The following is a 19992-nucleotide window of genomic DNA, read 5'->3' as shown; positions in this document are numbered from 1 at the left end:
GAACTTGGCCCTAAAAAACTCGTTCCAAAGAGAATGGTCTGTCAAGACCCTCCAAAGACCCTTAAGCCTCAACGCCAGCCCCACATCCTCCAATAATCTCACCCCTAGTCCTCCCTCTTCCAATGGCCTGCACACCCTCTGCCAGCTGACCCAGTGCTTCCGCCTTCCATACTCTGTGCTTCCCTAGAGAAAGTCTGCAAAAATGCCATAAATTTTCCGCAAAACAGCCTTGGGGGGATCCATCGTGGCCAAAACATGGATGGGAATAGAGGAGAGGACATGCTTCAGGAGGGTGAGCCACCCCCCTGCTGAGAGCAGCGTCCCCTTCCACCCTGCCACCCTGCTGCCGATCCTATCAACCAACTTATCAAAGAAATTGATCTTTAGCCTTCCACAGTAAAGAGGTGCCCCTAGGTAGGTGATAGGTAAAGTCTTCTGCAGAAAACCCGAGACCAATGCCACCATTCTGGTTTGAGATTGAGAAGATTTGGCTCCTACCACGAAACAACTCTTTTGCTTATTGACCAGCTGACCCGAGAAACCTTCGTACTTGCCGAGGAAACCCATAATCTGCTTTAACGAGCTCTTTAGCCCCCTGGTAAAGATTATAGTGTCATCTGCAAATAGGCTATGAGAGATCCCAGGACATCCTCTGAGGAGCCTAAAGTAGGAAGCATGCCCCTCAGCAAATAACTCCTTCAGCCCTCTACTTAACACCTCCTCTGCCAGTATAAAAAGGGCCGGAGATAATGGATTCCCCCCGTCTCACACCCCTGGTGGACTTGAAAAAACCAGCCTGCATGCCTCCAAGAACAACAGAGAACCAGCAGTTCTCAACCGTCTTCTTAATCAGAGTGATCCAGTTGCCACAAAACCCAAATTTTGCGAGGACCCTTCATAAAAAACTCCACTCCAGCCGGTCATAGGCCTTGGCCATGTCTAGCTTGAGAATCACATTACCACCCCTTGTTCTCTTGTTCAGCTCCTGGGTAACCTCCTGCACAATGGAAATGTTATCATGGATACATCTATCCTGAACGAATGCTCCCTGCTCCTCTGCCACCAAAGAAGGTAGAAGCCTTGCCAGTCTGGTTGAAATGAGTATAGCCATAATCATATATGAAAAGTTGCACAGGCTAATGGGTCTCATGTCTGACATCACCTCCGGGTTTTCTTTCTTCGGAATCAAAACCAAGTTGGCGGAAGTAAAGCTTCTAGGCAGGTCCCCCCCTTCAAAGAACTCCTTGACAGCAGTCCACAAATCATTACCCACCACCTCCCAACAAGACGTAAAGAAGTGCCCCAAGAAGCCGTCTGGGCCTGACGCGCTGTCACAGGATAAAGCAAAGACCGCCCCTTTTACCTCCTCAACTGAGGGGGTCTCCAGCAGCAAGGCATTATCAGCATCAGATACTACCGAAGGGATCAAAGAAATCAGGTCCTCGTCCACCACACTGCCCTGAGAGGTAAAAATCCCTGAAAAATGTCGCACCACCTCCTCTTGCACCCCCTCCACACCAGAAATCCTCTTGCCATCAGCCCCTCTAACCCTCTGAACACCTGTTATCCTCCTTCTGACATTGATCGTGGCATGAAAGAACTTGGTGTTCCGATCCCCCTCCTGAAGCCAAGTGACCCTGGACTTTTGCCTCCAAAAAATCTCCTCTTGCAGCTCTTCCTTGGCTGCCCCAAGCATAGCTCTGGAAGTGCCATCTGCACGCAAGTCAAACTCCGTTTCAGCCCTGCAAACAGCATCCTCTGCATCCCTAACTCGTTGATGTATGTTTCCAAAAACCTCCCTATTCCAACTGTGAAGGGCTATACGAAGCCCCTTGAGCTTCAAATACAAAACCCCTAGAGGCGTGCCCACCAACGGCTTTTCCCACTGACTCTTGACAAAGTCCTGGAAACCTGGGTGCCGGAGCCACATCTGCTGAAACTTAAAACCAGCCCAGGTGCTGGGGGTATCCACCCCAAAGGAGAGGCCGATCAGAGCATGATCAGAGCAGGACCTGTTGAAATGAGTCACCGAAAACTTGCTAAAAGCATTCGCCCAAGTCGCATTCTCCAGAAACCTATCCAGCCGAGCCATGACCCTACTTGCCCCTGCCTCGTTATTGGACCAAGTGAAGATGCTACCACTGTAACCTGCATCAATTAGAGCTGCTCTGTTTAAAAAACCACCAAACTCCTCCATAGATAAGGAGCACGCCGGTCTGCTGCCCACTTTCTCCATCGAGGCCGCCACAGCATTGAAATCCCCCCCCAACCGCCCAAGGTAAAGTGACCGAAAGAGAAAAGGCTTCCAGCCTCTCCCACAGTTCCCTTCTCTCCACCCTCGAACATAAACCGTGTACAAAGGTAAGGACATAGGAGCCTGCCCCACCCCCTCTACATTCAACCGTGATGTACTGCCCATGCTCCTCGACCACCCTAACCTGCACTGACGACCTCCAAAAAATCCATAACCTGTCCGAAGTGTGGATAGAATCCATCCCTATCCGCCTCCTCACTAACTGTGCTTTGGTGACTTGAGCTTTAGGTTCAGCTACTGCTACCATCTCCACCTTATGCAAGCTTACAAGAGCTTTTAACCGCCTACACGTGGGTTTGTTCCCAATCCCCCGTGCATTCCAAAAAATGCAACTCATTGAACAGAGTTAAGGGAGTCAATTGCCGGCCTCATCGATCTCGTGACACGCCTCTGCGCCCCTTTTAGAGCTCTCCTTCCCGTCTTGGTCTTCCTGATCTTCTTCCTCTTGTACACTAAGGCTGCATTCAGACAAACTGTTCGCTGTTGCAAGCGCCTCCTCGCCCCACGTCCCACTGCTGCAGACTCTGTCTCTGTCTCTGGTGGCCTCCCCAACCCTGACGATGCCCCCACCTGCGTCTCTGACAGCCTCTCAACCAGCCTGCTGACCCTCTCAGGGAGTGTGGCCTTAAAGGCCCTCAGGCTATCCATCAGAGCCTCACGGTTCGTCACCACCTGCCCCGAAACCGGCGCCTGCCCATCATCCTTCGATCCTGCCGGTGCCACTCTCCCTTTGAAAAAAGGCTCAGAGACGTCACAAAGAGAAGCAGATCGCAGCCCCCTGCCCCTGTCCGCAGCTCCCACAGAACTACAAGACCCTTCCGGGGAATCCAAAACAACAGTCTGTTCCCTTTCGGCTTCTAGGGCCTGAACCGTCAAGCCTAGGAGCTCCCTCTCCTCTGCAGCCCAAGGAATGACCCCCCCATCAGACGCGGCAGCACTCACACCTCTAGAGTTGGGTGCCACTGCTTTAGGCAACGCAGTGCAACCCTCCGCCTGTTCTTCCCTAGCCTGCAGTCTAACCTCCTTCCAACGGCCACTCCTCCGTCGAGGTAACCCCGCAGATCCCTGGGCATCAGCCTCCCTGTTTTCTCGACCCCTCCCTGTCGAAGTACCCTCACCTCGCGGTATAAAAACCCCATCGCAGTTCCTACCCTCCTCGACAAAATCAGTCGCAGCCGCCCCTGCAGCATTATGCACCACCGCTGCAACCTCAGATCGAACCCCTGCAGGTCTCTGCCTCTGTATCTTCCTGCAAACATCCTTCACATGGCCAATTTTCGAACACGCAACACAGTATGAAGGGAGCCTTTCATACACCACCGCCTGGTGAAAACCACTCGCACCACACCCAACCCAAACCCTCGCAGGAAGAGAGTCACGCAAGTCCACCTCCACACACACGGGCTGCCACCGCGTGTGCAATTCGCCATGGCTCCATCCACCTTCAGCACTTTGCCAATAGCCCCTGCAATAGACCTCAAGAAGTTCCCCTGATACAGATTCACTGGCAGCCCCGGCTGCGAGATCCACACCGGCGCCATTGGAGACTCCCAACCCGAGACGAAGTCCGCAGTCCACTTCATAAAACGGAAGAGAAACCCCTGTATATGTATCTGATCCTTCATCCAGACCTTGACAAAGTCAGCTTGAACAGAGAACCGCAGGAGAACATGCCGTGGATCGAGAGTTGAGACCACAAAATCCCCCTGCAGATGCAACCCCTTTCGAATGGTCTCCTTAATGACGAACAGAGAAGGCTTCCCATAGCTGCACTTGGCAACCAGGGAAGTCGCGAAAGCCACCTCTGAGAGATCCAATTCCTCCCTTGAGAAGAAGACAGCAGGGCATCCACAAAACGACGAAGGTTTTTTAATCTCCACTGGAACAGGTGGCAGCGAAACAGATCTGGTAACCACGGCAGCAAAAGAAGCAGCCCCACCATGACCCACTCCAAGCCGAGGTGGAGGATCAGGGGGCCGATCCTCCCTAGGAGGAGCTGCCATGCCCAAAACCCACGTGAACACCAAAACCCTTATCCTGTGCCACGAGAGCCAAACCTGCGCCCCCTATATGAGTTCATACGTGTTTTTATCGTGAGATAGTTATCACGGTGCCTAGGCGACCCAAGGCGATGCCTTGACAACTATAAATGAGAATTAATGAATGAGACCAATATCATGCTTGACTAATTTTTTCCAGAGTTAATACGGTTAATTTTTTTTTTATTTGATATAATCTAATATAGTTTAATTTGTCTGCATTGTTCATTCAAGAGCTGGATGATGTAGTACTATTTTGTGAATTCTTTACAATGAGGGTTTCACAAATTTGCGTGGCTCAACATAAGTTGCATTTTCCATGCTTCACTCTGTGTATCCTTTTCTGATTAAGTGTTTCCTGTGGAAAATTGCCATATATTCTGGATATGTGTGCATTTCACCTTGAAATCATGGATATAATTGTGTTCTTGCTATATCATGGTTCTAATACTTATTACATGGTCTTTGTTTGTAAACATCCTCTGTAGATTCTAAGTTTTTGTGCAAATACCTTTTCAGTATATAATGTGACTTATGTGAGGGATTTTTGGTCTTTTTTCTGTTGGTTTTTTTAAATATTTCTAATCTTAATAATTTAAACCCATGATAGTTTCTCTGAAGTGTTCCTTACGGTAGAAGCTAATTTTCAAACAGTGTTACTTTAACTCGTTCTCGGATAGAAACTTCAATTCCTCGCAAGCATGGGCCTGCTATTGCTGGTTATGAGGCGGTATGTTTCAGATTTCTTCTGTTTCTTACATATCATAATGGATAATTACAAAGTTTGTACTCTCCAAGAATCTGATGATTTTAGCCGAAGACAAATAATCTTGTTTCTTTTGCAGGCTTTAAATAAGTTTTTTGAGAATGTTTTACAGGTAATCTGTTTTATACATTATAATGTCTTATCCCACCTTGAAAATTGGGTCACCTGTCATATAAGGTCAAGCCAATCGTAGATGCTTCACTGACATCTGATAAATTTTGAACATCTCTCAGGCTTTTTTGAAGCATGTGGATTTCAATGTTGTTCGCTGTGCTGTAATTGCAAGTTCAGGCTTCACAAAGGTTTGTTTTAAGTGATAGTGTTCTGTTAGATTTTCTTTCCTGTGACTGTGAGGGGAAACTATTTGATTATAATCTATCTGATGTTATGTAGATGTTGAGGAATTACATTTCTTGAGTTTTAAGTGAAACTAGTCTGTTTCCTGAACTCATAGCTGAGTCTGGGGAAAAAGGGTCCAACTTATATTATTATTTATGGAGAAAAAAGGGACAAAGGGCTCAACCTATGTTATTATTTATGGAGGTGTTTTTGCCTCTTAAGGAGTTCTTTCATGATACCAAGCTTAAACTAGAATTGGATAGTAGAATCGAGTTTGATATGGTAAAACATTAAGAGTTTTTTTTTTTTTTTTTGGGTGAATTAAGATTCATAACCAAACCCCATAGAGAGGGGGAGCAGAAAGGGGGGGGGGGGGCAATACACATGGGGGAGAAGAGGGGGGGACTATACAAGCTCAAACCACTAGCCTAGGAGACCTGACTAGGAGAGCCAAAGATAGAGGAATCTAAGCCCCAGGTAACAACAATGTGCCTGTTCCTTGGGGCGTCTATGAGAGAACCATGAGAAAGCATGCGGAGCCTAGAGGTGACATAAAAAAAGATGGCTTTCCAAATCAGGACAATGGACCAGGAGCTGGAAGTCCATGTACAAAGATTCCGCTCCATCTAGATGTGGGAGATAGCCGCACCGAACACAAGCTTGCTAACAGTGTCACATATAGAGCTACCAGAAAAGGACCTATCAAGCCAAAGCTACTCCCGGGCGAAGGGGAGAGGGCGTCTATTTCGGGGTGAGATGGACTGCAAAGCTTTTTTCCAAATAGAGGAGGTAAGGGGACAGGTAAAGAAAATGTGGTCGACGTCCTCATTCCCATTCCAGCATAGGATGCAGGATGGGGAAACAGGGATGTGGCGGTGGATGAGGAAGGATTGGGTGGGGAGGCAATTGTTTAGAGTTCTCCAGACATTGAAAGAGTGTCTGAGGATGTGACCTTTGAACCAAACAAGGTTGCGCCAGGGGACTAAAGGGCCATGGGGTTTAACTAAATCCCAAGTTGGACGGGCAGAAAAGAGGCCATTGGTGGAGGGGAGCTAGGTTACTTTGTCCAAATGAGAGGGGTGGGGAGGGGGAAGGAGGGGGAGAGAGGCCCAAATCTGGATGAGACCGGGGGGGGGGGGGGGGAAGAGGATCGAGGGAGACCACGAGCCGTGGGAGATAATAGAAGAGAGAGGAGCAGCTTTGGGGATGCCAGAAGAGTATATCGTATGGGCACCAAGGATGTTGTAAAGGATACCAGCGGGATGCCAAGGATCAAGCCAAAGAGAGGTAGAGGTACCGTTGGTGATCACTGATAAAGTGGAACTGAGGGCTAAGGGACGAAGGAGAAGGATTTTCCTCTAGACCCAGGAGGGGTCCGCAGGCTGGGGAACAGTGCAGATGGAATCAGATTTGAGTAAGTAGGAATAAACCCAATTAACCCAAATAGAGTCTTGCTTGGAAGAGATTTTCCAGATCAGCTGAGGAGGCCTGGAATATTGTAATCCCAGATTCGACGGATGCCAAGGCTACCTTCAGATTTGGGCCGGCAGATAGCTGCCCAGCTGATAGGGTGGAGGAATTTGGAGGACTCTTGACCTTTCCAAAGGAAAACACAGAAGAGAGATTCCATTGCTTTGATGGTGGACTTTGGAAGGCCATAGATACCGCACCAGAAGATGTAAGAGGATTGGAGGACAGATTTGATCGGAACAATTCTACCTGCAAAGGAAAGGAGTTTGCCCTTCCAAAGCTGAAGCCTCTTACGAATAAGATCAAGCATAGGGGTGCAGTGATGGGCAGTCAGCCTGGCAGGAATGAGAGGGAGGCCAAGGTATTTCACAGGAAGGGAACCAAGGGAAAACCCAGTTACATTAGAGTTTTAATTTCTTTGCATTATGTACATGCTATTTGCTCAGTTCTCTATAAAGAAAGGCGTGCAATCTGTGGACTTAGATCTATGATTTATTACAAATTTTGATTCTATTGTGAATTTTATATGTTTAACTTTATGACTCCCATCACTTTATTTAGTGGTTTTCCTATCCCATTTCCTTGTTAAACTCGCAGAACTCTTTCTGTAAGTTAGTGATCGTTACATGGTTTATGTATCCCATTTCCATTAGTGCTCTGTCATTATTTTGCATGTTTACCTCTGTATGTGATTATTGCTACTGATTATTTATGAAGTGGTCGAAGTAAAGCCCATTTATTAGGTTATTTTTCTCTGGTTCCAATAGTTAAGTTAATCAAATGACAAACTATCGTGTTGCTTGACTGTGAGAAACAATAGCAGCAGACTTAGGTTCAGTTTCACGGGAAAAAGATGTGGGATTCTGTAATCTGACCCAGATAAAATGCTGAACTCCAGGTTTTTTTTTTGGGTGAATACAAAATTCATTACCAAAGAGAACAAGGACTACAATAGCCCCTCGAGAGAGGGAGAGAAGAAATACAAATACACAAATACACAAGCAGGCCTCAAGAAGGAGAGGCCTGGAGGGAGGAGAGAGGGAGAACAACAATATGCCTGTTCTTTGGAGAGTCAATACAAGAAAGGGGGATAGCTGAAAGCTTGGCTTTGATGTCGAAAATAATGGGATCCCAAATCTGGCGAAGCGACTGAGAGTTGGAGGTCCATTTCTTGATATTTCACTCCATACAAATATGATTAACAACAGCATAGAAGGCCAGCTTCTCCACAGTATCACAAAAAGAGGACCCTGCAAAAGACATATCCACCCAAATCCACTCCCTTGCAAAAGGAAGGATTCTGCGCCCTCTAGGCCAGCACTTTGTAAGGATGCTTTCCAAATAGAGGAGGAGAAGGGGCACTAAAAAATAGATGGCTGATATCTTCGACCGCATTCCAGCATAAGCAGCATGAGGAGGAGACAGCCATTTGTCGGTGAAGAAGGACTGCGTTGGAAGGTAGTTAGAGCAGACCCGCCAGGCCGTGAAGCAATGCCGAGGAATGTGGTGCTTGAACCAAAGAAGTTTCCACCAAGGGGATAAAGGGCCTCTGGATCGGATGAAGTCCCATGCCGCCTTGGAATTGAAGGTGTCGGTGGTAGGAGTCTAGGCTACTCGATCTCCCCTCCCAGAAGGTCTTCTATGGATAGAGGTCAAAGCGTTCCACACATCAGTAAGCATTGGGAGTGATGAGATTGGGGGGCCTAATCATCAAGATGGATGATGTCAACAACCGTGGCCTACCAAGAGAGGAGAACTCCCATGGGATGCCAATGGTCCAGCCAAAGCTTGGTGGAGGCCCTATCATCAATTTCGGATCGAATGACTCTGAGGACAGCAGACTGAAGAGCCCGGATCTTACGCCAGACCCAAGAAGCATCAGACAAAGCCGAGACTGTCTATATAGAATCAGAACGAAGCAGCCCTGAATAAACCCAGTTCACTCAGATACTTTTCTCCTTATTTACAAGCTTCCATATCAACTTGATGATGCCAACTGAATTGACATCTTTGATCCTTCTTAGACCCAGACCTCCCTCCTCCTTGGGAAGGCAAACAGAAGCCCATCTAATGGGGTGGAGGAATCTTGAGGAGTCATTTCCTTTCTAGAGGAAGGTAACCATGAGAGACTCAAGAGACTTGATGGTTGCTTGAGGAAGACCAAAAATGCTAGACCAGTATATATAAGAGGATTGCAAAACTGATTTGATAAGGACCAGCTGACTTGCATAAGACAAGAGTTTGCCTTTCCAGAGTTGGAGCCTCTTTCAGGTGGCATCAAACATAGGGGAGCAATGGTAGGCAGAGAGCCTCACTGGAATAAATGGAAGACCCAGATATTCGACAGGAAGGAGACCAATGGAAAAACCTGATTTTTCCGCAAAAACTGCTTTTTTAACCTCAGAAACGCTTGCCAAGAATAAGAGAGATTTCCTAGGATTGATGCGAAGGCCTGAGAGAACTTCAAACTGTTGAAGACAACCCATAATAGTCTTCATGAAAGACAAAGATGCTTTTTGGAGAAAATCATGAGATCATCTGCAAAAGTCAAATGAGAGAGCTTAATAGCCTTGCATTTGGAGATGAACAAGATGAGCTGCTGATCTGTGCAACATTGGAGACTTCTAGAAAACACTTCAAGGGCCAAAGTGAAAATGTAGGGGGAGAGAGGGCACCCCTGACAAATTCTTGTCTTAGAGGGGGAAGTAACCAGCTGGGCTGCCATTAACCAAAACCAAGAAACAAGGGGAAGAGATGCATTGGTGGATCCAATGAACAAAAACCGCAAATCCCATCTTGGTCATCATCTTCACAATTAAATCCCATCTCAAAGACTCGATAGCCTTGTGGATATCAATTTTCATGAGGGCTACTAGGGGATGAGATTTTCTTTCAAAGCCTCTGACAATTTCATTACAAAGGAGAATATTATCAGAAATACTCTTCCCAGGGATGAAGGATTGAAGGCTGACTCTAACCAACAAATCCACAACGCCTTTAACCTGATTGCTAAAACTTTAGCAATAAATTTGTACATAAGATTGTAAAGTGAGATCGGCCTAAAGTCTGGCATGGCAAAGGCGCCCTCCTTTTTAGAAATGAGGCAAAGAAAAATATGATTGACCCCCTTGATTTGTCTAGGATTGAAGAAAAAGCTCTTGATAACCTTGATGAGGCCCTCTTTAATAATCTTCCAGGAAGCAAGGAAGAAATCCAAACTGAAGCCGTCTGGACCAGGGACTTTGTTTGCCTTGAGCGAATGAATGGCAGTCACTATTTCATCCTTCGAGGGAATATCTTGAAGAGAGCAAAGAAGCTCACTAGGGATGAATTTGTTGAGCAAGTTGTTTGGAATGGGATCGGGGAGGCAGTTGAAGAACCATTGAATATGTCTTTGAAGTAACTAACAGCCAGCTCTTTAATGTCTTTTACTTGGTGAATAATAGAGCCATTAGGCGCCACAAGTGGAAGAATAGAGTTGATGTTAGTTCTGGCCTTCATGGAACAATGGATATAGGCTGAGTTTGAATCCCCTAGCTCTATCCATTTGATCCTAGATTTCTGCCTTAGAAAGTTTTTCTCTTGAGTTAGGAGGGAGGAGAGCTCTAAGGAAGTAGCTTTTTCTTCTTCTGCCAAGGGGGCGTTGAGCATATCCGATTAGCCTCATCTGGATACTAAATAATCTGTCCTTGCAATCAAGGTTTAAAGTATCGGTATCGGGTATCGTATCGGTCAAGTGATTTTAAGAGACGTATCGTATCATATCGTAGCGGAGATATGTATCGAACACTACAAATACGCATAGAAATGGTCAAGATACACATGGAAATACACTTTTGGAACAAAAAATAATATAAGTAAGCAATATATAACAAGTGTCATGCATAAACACTAAAATGGAGAATAATGTATAACCAAACAAGTGCATTAAATTGATATTGTTATAAAAGATGAGGTTTCTTACTTGTTATAATCGTCTATAGCCATGAAGAGTATTGGATGATGTTGTAGCACTCCTTGGTTCTTTTTTGAGTCCAGATGTTTGAAAAACCAAGATTAAATGCAAGATTTTAGACTCTTGGTTGAGAGTTTTCCTTCATTTTTTCGTTAGAATAGGAGTTGTATCGAATCTGTGAGTGAAAATGGCTTTTTTATGGAACGTATCGATGGTATTGATATGTATCAGTCGTATTGTATCGTATTGGCCGATACATTTCGTTACAATCCGAGGCAGTTCATTTAAAAAAAAAAGAGATGTATCAGTATGTATTGTATCAGTATCGACCGATATAGATATGTATCGGTCCGTATGCTTGCAATCCAAGACTTGCATGGAAATGTTCCGTGCAAGTCCTGAGCAATTCTGCAGCTTTCTAGCAAAGGAGATGAGTGGAGTTGTAAAAGCTTGAACCGGCTTGTCCTAGGCTTCCTTGACGGTAGCAAGGAAGGTAGGATGGGAGGACCACATATCAAAATATTTGAAGGGTTTGGGGCCAAAAGAAATATAATGCTGGATAAACAAGGTAATGGGGCTATGATTGGAGATACCTGGGAAGTCAAAAGAGGCATGGGAGGAGGGAAAGGGTGAGAGCAACCTTCATTCACCATCACTCTATCAACCTTACAAACAATGCGAGAGTCACCAGCCCTATTGTTATTCCAGGTGAAAGTAGGACCCGACGACCTGAGATCGTTCACCCCAATATCCTCAATACAAACATTAAAGGCATCCATAGCGTCCATGTCCAACTGGTCACCACCTAGCTTCTCATGACCATATCGAAGCACGTTGAAATCACCTCCTAGACTCCAAGGAAGAGACCAAACCTGACCAGCAATGTGACGGAGCTCATTCCAAAGAGAAACTCTCTTAGAGGGGCAATTCATGGCATAAATAACGGAGAAAAAGAACTCCAGGTATTATTATGCCCAAGCAAGCGGACAAGCTAATGCTACCATTAAATTCTGACATGTTTAATAAATTTGTTTAACACCCCCTCCCAAAAGAAAATGAAAAAGTGTGAGGATGATAATTGAGAAGAACCCCCCATAATGCAGCAAGATAATTATATTGGTACATAGGGTAACCAACAAAAGCAGTTCTGGTGTCCCAATATGCCTTAATATCCAACCATAATTCATTATAACTACAAGGTTCACTATTCTTTGCCCCAAGTGGCATATTGATATGAGGCTGGTCGAACACTGAACCATGTTGATGGCATTGGAGAGCTTTAGATTGCACCAGATTACTACATTCTTGTTTTAAAATAGGTTGTTGCAGGAGTTTATGATAAAAGGGTAAAGAAAAGAGTTTCTCTGGAGAGTGTTAATTTAGAAAACAGTTCTTCCAATGGGCACCAGGATCCCTAGTACAGCAAATGGTCTCTGAAAGGCCCATTCAGAGTGGCTGAATTGATACCTGAGGGTGCTTTTCTCCTACAGTCATGGGCTCTAGGTTTTGTACTTGATTGATGATTCTTGTTTGGTTACTTTCACCACTCAGCCATGTGTATCTTAAGGAATTCTATATCTGATTATTATCTGAAATTCCGAATGTAAATTATATTTTTAATTTAGGTTTTCATGTAAGATTTTATTTTATTTTGCTTCAGGATCAGTTCCATCATCACCTGCTACTAGAGGCAGAAAGAAGACAGTTGCGATCTATCATTGAGAACAAGTCGCGCATACTTCTAGTGCATACTACCTCTGGATACAAGTATGGTTATAATGAGTTATTTATTTTATATTTTTTGGATGAATTCATTATATTCTGCTTCTTATGGTTTCTAATTTATTGTTTCCATTTACCCTTTTTGCTATGACTTCACAATACATCTAAAATAATTATTGCTTCTTCACTAGTACAACTCAGCCTTATTCCTACTAAATGGGGTCAGCTATATGGATCCTTTTTCTCCATCCAGCTCTATTCAAAAGCCATACAAGTTAGTAGTCCTAAGCTATGCATGTCTTTCCTCACCACTTTTCCTAGAGTCATTTTTGGCCTACCCCTGGTTCTTTTAGCTCCCGATCTGAATCAAATTGCGTCTCCGTACTGGAGTATTCAAAGGCCTCCGTTGCACATGTCCATGTCACCTCAAACGAATTTATGACAATTCAATTCAAAGGCCTCCTTTGCACATAGAAATCCCTTATTTATCTAACCCTCAAAATCCCCTGTATATCTGAGCATCAATAACTGGTGTGTAGGCATAGTTTGAGGGAGGTTTTGGATGCACCTAATATCTTGACTTTGATAAAAGATACAAAAGCGGCACAAGAGGTGATATAGACTTCTCCAAATGTTCTTCTTTTTATCTAATCTTTTAGTCTCCCATTCCCTGCAACATTTCATTTATTTTTAGTATTTTTGTGATTCCATATTTCAGGTCCGGGCTCTCAAGGATTTCTTCAACATGCTTTCAAATGTCAGGTTCTATCCCTGAGATGTGTATGTTTTGCTTTGCATATGTTGGTTGAAAAATTTAACCTCTATAGAATATGGAAAGTAAATGAATAAGAGTTTGAGGATTAATTCGTTTATCAGAGCCATTCTTTTTGTAGTTCCTTTACCAAACTTTGAAGGTTAAGATCATATGCATTGTGGATGGTATTCCCAGAGGCATGATTTAATGGGCCAACAAACAGCGGATTCAACATTTTGTCCTCAGCAGCTGAAGAGATAGGATTTTGACCAAATAGGTCTACTTACGGGTTTAGTTCCACTAAGTTGATTAAAAATATTGTTACCCTATTATATGTCAGAATCCTTTCAATAGTTGGGAAAATTTCCCATTTTCCCTAGCCGTCAATTGCCTATTTAATTTCTTCTCTGCCTCATGGTAACTATGCTAGTGTGTGTTCATACTAGACAGAAGTTACTGTACATGGCTACTTACTTCATCAATCTGTCTAGCTGTATCAGATTGTTCTCCAGTCAAGTACCCAATTGTGAGAACCTGGTTCGCATTATTTCTTTGATTACTGTAGCAATGTGCTTATTTATATAATGTAAAAGGTAGACCTTTACTATTGCCTGCCAAACCTGTTTCACTGTGTCATTTTCCCAGTCAAAGATATAACTGCTATAATCTTGACTGGGACTTTTTTGTTTCCGTGCTTATAATGCTCCTTTCTATCTCTCTGGCCCTCTTTCCCAACTTATGATACATGTAAAAATATTGGCTATTTCAGATTTTGGAAGCCAAATTCCACTCTCTCCTTCACATTTCTCTCTTTCTTCTAAAGAAAAATTCCTGGTGATTGGTCGGTCTTTACCCTACTAGTTCGCATAAATTTTTATCTGAGTTGATTTTTTTTTTTTAGTTTGCAGATCCATGCTCCTATTTGGAGATTTAAGCTCCAACCATTAAATGACCTTGCATTCCCATGTTTTCAACTTGTAGCTTCAATAAATTGTCAAATGTTTACTACCTCCAGATATTCATTACTTGCTTTTGAGTGGTAAATTGTGGGGAATGTTCTCTCATTAAGTTATGTAATTTTACTTGTACAATTCCTTTGTGTGCTTTGTGCTGTTGGCATCAGGGTAAGATTTCGTTTCATGCCCTTCATACCACACCTTGGGTATTATGTGTCTTATGTCTTGCACAATATCTTTGAAATGCACAAGGATTGTATTGTTTCAAACTAGAATTAATTCACATGCTATTTGGTTGCAATGGAGTAGTTTTGGCATTTTCCTTATTCTTATGTTTGTGTTTATGTCAATTCTCATACTTTTGTATCTACATAAGAAATTGTAATTCAAGGTTGCTCCAATATGCCCATAAAAAAAAAAACAAAAAAAAGATGGCTTCAATATGGTGTTTACATGAAATGAAATCATGAAACCTTTTTAGGTTGATTACCATTTCTCATGTCTTCCCATGGAAAAATATTGGCAAATTTGAGAAATTAGTGATTCATGATGGCCCCAGCAACGGGTGCAGATCACTCCTTTATTTGTTTGAGAAATCAAGTTTGGATGGTAATTTAACAATGAATTAAAAAGATTATTGCTCTCCTGTAGGACCCAGCTCGTGCTTGTTATGGGCCAAAGCATGTTGAGGTTGCCCATGAGAGAATGGCTGTCCAAACACTTCTACTCACAGATGACCTCTTCAGGTAAGTGTGTTGTAGTTGTAGTTAGTGGAGCTAATGTCAGGTACTGCTACTTTTTCAGTGTTTAATCCATATGTTTCATCAACATTTGAATTCCTATTCAAACCTCTTGAGTAAATTATGCAGCTTGATACCTGTTTCATTTCCCTTACTTGCCGGCAAGGTACTAAAACTCGGGTCTCGGTACCAACTCGGCCCTTGGAAAAACCGAGTAGAGTCGAGATCTCGCCGAGTTGGTGCATTTTTTTTTCCGACTCGAAACCTCAACTTGGTGGGTTTTAGACCTAGTTTGGGTCAGAAACTTGGTATTCAGCCTATTTTAGGTCATTTAAACACAATGACACTATCAGATTTTGCAAAAACAAAGTCCAAATATGAGTTTCAATTCGGACCATAGGTTGGTAGGTAATGACGTACTAAAATACCCTACTCTACACATAATTTAGTAATAGAAAGCAAGCAAAATATTCAATTAATAGCTAAACAACTTAAATAAGAATTAGAAATGTTAAAGTGATACATCAAACTATTTAATAGTGTTATAACTATCATCACATAAAATGACTTTGAATCAAGTACTCAGTCCCCGCTAGTGTCACATAGTCTTCCCATGACATAGTGTTGCTGTAATGTTGCATATAGTGCTTCACAGCAAGGATATAAGAGTTCTGTCGAGTTATCTAAGTAAATACATAGTAGATGGGTCATTTCCATGGGTCAACCCAAGATCTGAGATCTCGCCGAGACATGTCGAGTTCTGTCGAGTTAGGTAAGTAAATACATAGTAGATGGGTCATTTCCATGGATCAACCCGAGATCTCGCTGAGATCTTGTATTATTTTGGTATCGTATCCCATCTCGTCTCGGTTTCTCAAAAAACCGAGAAACTCGCCGAGATCTCGCGAGTTCTCGAACTATGCTTGCTGGAGTGTTCATGTAACAGTATTAGTTAATCATCTAGATGTGTAGGGATGTTTAGGATTTAAGGTTTTCCTAATGTTTTTATGCAGATTTTATTACTCTATCATCACTAGTCATAAAATTATAGTTTGCAGGATTTTTTAGAATCATTCTTGAAGGATGGACTGGAGCTGATTGGAGAAAAAGGATCCATGTAGCCAACCCCATTTAGTTGGGATAAGGCTGAGTTGAGTTGAGTTGAGTTGAATTGAGTTTTGAAGCATGGACAAGAAATTCTGCAACAGCTATGTTGCATGGAAGAAAAACAATCGAAGTGAATAGGCAAAAGTCAGAATTTTTTTAAAGCAAAGCTTCCTGCATAATTTCCATCAAGAAACTATTGCGGAAGAGTGAACATCTGGGGGTTCTGAGTACTAACCCCAAGAATGCGACGAATCTGGGATGGCTGAGGATATAAAGTAGCTAGGAGTACAAGCATTTAAAGTTAGTACAAAGAAAAGAGAAAGAAAATAAGAAACAGAACTAGGACTAGAAGTAGTAACTCAAACTAGGACTAGAAAACTAAGACATAAACCTAAAATAAGGGAGACACATGAGGAGAGGAATCTCGACAATTGAGATATCCTCTTCTCCCCATGGAGTCGATATACTTCAACAAAATTGAAGTTACAGTTTATGATGAAGGGGCATATCTCTGGATGCTAGAATGAAGGGGTGTCTTCTAGTCTGTCGGCTGTCTCTTCATGTGAATGATGCTGCAGGCTAGGACTGACTCTAGCCCACTCCTCCTGGGACCTAGAGTGTGGGACTGGTACCAGGTAATGTCACTCATTTTACGGTTTATCAGGATCACTTCTGGAAGCTAAGGAAATTCTCCATGAGTGGGAAGAGTTGCAAATTAATATTTCAGCATTAGGCCATCAACATCATCGGTATTTATAAACTTGTTGGATTAGAGGATGGAAAATAGAATCAAAATTAAGAATATACCTCGTCTTACTGTTCCTTTTTACCTGAAGAAAATATTGTGTAACGGGCTAGCCCTGTCAGTCCATTGCATTCTGAGGTTGGGAAAACTAGGAAAAGATTTCCTCGAGCAATGTGGTCTTTGGACAACTTTTACCAATTGAAAAGAACAAAGCCAGGTTCTTTAGTATAACAACTGCCTTCAAATGTGATCATTGACAGAAGAATATCTATAACTCCAAATGCAAGGAAAATTTGAAAAGACCCACTCCTAGTTTTCATTTGAAATTATCAAGCCAACACTATTTAATTAATGACCAGAACCCTTAGTTATACTTTTGGAACTACCATATTAAAGCATAAAAGAAACCAGTATACCCCTTTACAAAAACAACAGCAACAACAACAGCCTTATCCCAACTAAATGGGGTCGGCTACATGGATCCTTTAACTCACCTTTATTCCTCCCCCACAACACCCCCCCCCCTTTTTTTTGGGGGGGGGGGGATAAAGGGGGAAAGGAAGGGTGATTTGAAGTTTGAACTTATGTGGAAAAACTCCTAAAACCTTAAACAAAGAAATCTCAGTTAATATCAAATAACCAACTCACTGCTAAACAAAGAGATACGTTTCTTTGCTTTATGATGCATGGTGGATTTTCCGTATGGGTTATCTCTTTATCCTTTTCAAACATGGTATGCTCCTTACTTGGATTGGTTGAGGACTAAACCACATGTTCTCTTTGTTGATGCTCTTATGATTTCACATGGCTTCTCTACATGAAGTTGGCCTAGAACCATGTGTTCTGTCGCTCCCTGATCAGGAACTTTTCAAAATTCACAACTGAGTTGGCTTCCTCATAGTAGTATCAGTATTAATTTGCATACTGCAATTTCCCTAGGAAATTGAAATGGTTTGGCATTTGCATTATAGAGAAATGACTTCACTCTAGAGGAGTGACGTGTAAGATGAGGTGTTAAAAGCACAGGGAATGCCAATTATCTGGGTTGAACTGCTGAGAAAAGAAACAACTTCTTACATGTTGACGACAAGCCCCCATTGGGGGGATAAGGTCTTGTGAGTCAAAATGCGGAAAACTTTCCTCATCAGTCATGAAGTTCAAATTTCTTATCTTCATGAATTGTTTGATCATATTTGGGTGTCAAATTTTCTTTGGTGAACTCATAAACCTCTGTGAAATGATTATATTCTGTCTTAGTGTAGATTTATGGTAGCTTCCAGTGAATGTTTCTTGTGCTTAAAAGTATATCACATCTCTCTCTCTCATCTGTGATCTATGTTTCAATTTCAACAGTAGCTAGTCCCTCCCTCTCATACTATCATCTTCACAGATTATCGATGGTTAATGTCTGAGGTGTGCTTTTCCCTTTCAGAAATTCTGATGTAGAAATGAGGAAAAAGTATGTTAATTTAGTCAGCTCAGTCAAGGACTCGGGGGGAACTGTCCATATATTCTCTTCCATGCATGTATCTGGAGAACGTAAGTGTGTGGATTTATCTTTCTTGTCTTTGCATAGTTCTGTTTTTTCGGTTGTCTTTTCCGCATATTCTAGTAACTCTTGCACAAACTGCAGAGACCACAGTTAATTCTTTTATTGGTTATAAAAATTTAGATACACAAAGAGATATTGTTTGTAGAGACCCAACCTGTGTAAAAAATATAGAAAACAGAGATGGGTCAGAGAGGGATTCTTTTTATCAACACACAAAAAAAAAAAACCGGTGAAAAGCGTCAGAGGGATTCTTTTTATCAAAAAAAAAAAAAACAGTGAAAAGCTAAGCTAAAGCACAATCACAGTTAGCATTTAAAAGTTCTCTCTTTCTCAGTCCTTGTGAAAAAAATAACACTATTTTTTAGGAGAGATGTTCCAAGTGCCAAGAACGCCAGCCAACTACTAGTTATGCCACATGGCAGTATTTCATTTTTCAATGGTCTTTCTTTATTAAACAGAGTTGAATTTTAAAAACAAATTTCAAAACATTATTTTGACGTGCAGAGATATTTTACTGGACTTAAAATTGGTAACATGATTATATGAATTATGATGTGGACATGCCAAAGTTTGGGTAGCGAGACTGTCATGTGGAGAAAATTGTGTTGGTGCTTCCAACAAAAGCTTCTTATATTAGAGGTTCCTATAAAAAGAGGATGAATAGATAAAAGATTTTCAATGCTGATACTCTCAAAATCAATAGTTTGCATCACGTTTTTGATTATGCTTATTCGGGTAAATCCCCTTTCTTTGTCGCTTATTGAAGGTGAGATGCATTTAAAAAAAAAATCCCTTAAATTATATGTCTAACTATCCCTTGTCTTTCTTATGTGAAACAGAACTAGCACAACTGACAGGGATTGCAGCAATTCTTCGCTTTCCACTTCCAGACTTGGAAGATATTGAGATGTGAACGAAGATTTCAAAAATAAGTTCGAGTGTTGGAAAGAGTTTATCAGAGTTTGTAAAGATAGCTCCAATTTTGAATCATTGATTATATTTATCCCCAGGAGCGGTAAGAGAAAGCCTCCGGTCGAAAGATGTGTAATACTGTAATTTAAGGTAGTGATAATTATCTGTCCTAGTTAACGAATTTGTATAAAATAACCTTGCTACATATTGATAATAAGGAATGCCCCTTTTTTGTTCCCCTGGTCTCAGCAGATTATTTGATGGCACATTTGGTTGCTTCCTTAGGAAAATTGGGAAGGGTTTCCAAAGAACAATCATAGCATGAGTGATTGATATGTAGGTAACATGGTTGCCAGAGTTATCTGGAAAAGATTGAACAGGAGGTCAGAGAAGTTAGCCAGGTTTGGATGACTTGGGCATGGTTGTGATTATGTGATGAGTGTAACGATCCAAATCCATTAGGGCTAAGATCTGGGATCTTATTCCTTAAGCCAATAACTTATGAAAAATACATAGGTGAAACCATGCTCTATTCCGCTTATCGTGGTGTCGCCTAAAACAACGGTCTTGCCCCTCTCCCCCCCCCCCCCCTCCTCTTAAAAAACCATCCTACATAACGAA

General features: G+C 42.4%; 1 protein-coding gene across 2 annotated transcripts in view; it reads left to right on the top strand.

The window, feature by feature from the left end:
• The window catches only part of LOC122668132 (protein PELOTA 1), a 37647-nt gene extending 18265 nt beyond the window's left edge, over window positions 1-19382 (top strand). The window contains exons 8-16 of one of the 2 annotated variants that reach the window (XR_006333905.1): window positions 5008-5083; window positions 5199-5231; window positions 5353-5421; window positions 12544-12650; window positions 13145-13217; window positions 13324-13367; window positions 14967-15061; window positions 18340-18446; window positions 19299-19382. Coding sequence is in view for 1 of the 2 variants with exons in the window: in XM_043864712.1 (XP_043720647.1) it covers window positions 5008-5083; window positions 5199-5231; window positions 5353-5421; window positions 12544-12650; window positions 13145-13217; window positions 13324-13362; window positions 14967-15061; window positions 18340-18446; window positions 19299-19372 (673 nt within the window). In the remaining variant the exon portion in view is untranslated. The remainder of the gene's footprint in view (window positions 1-5007; window positions 5084-5198; window positions 5232-5352; window positions 5422-12543; window positions 12651-13144; window positions 13218-13323; window positions 13368-14966; window positions 15062-18339; window positions 18447-19298) is intronic. The other variant, XM_043864712.1, reaches the window with a different exon arrangement.
• The last annotated feature ends 610 nt before the right edge of the window (window positions 19383-19992 follow it).

The sequence above is a fragment of the Telopea speciosissima genome, chromosome 7, assembly GCF_018873765.1.
Source record: "Telopea speciosissima isolate NSW1024214 ecotype Mountain lineage chromosome 7, Tspe_v1, whole genome shotgun sequence".
Taxonomy (NCBI): Eukaryota; Viridiplantae; Streptophyta; class Magnoliopsida; order Proteales; family Proteaceae; genus Telopea; species Telopea speciosissima.
This window is presented reverse-complemented; position numbering and strand designations above follow the sequence as displayed.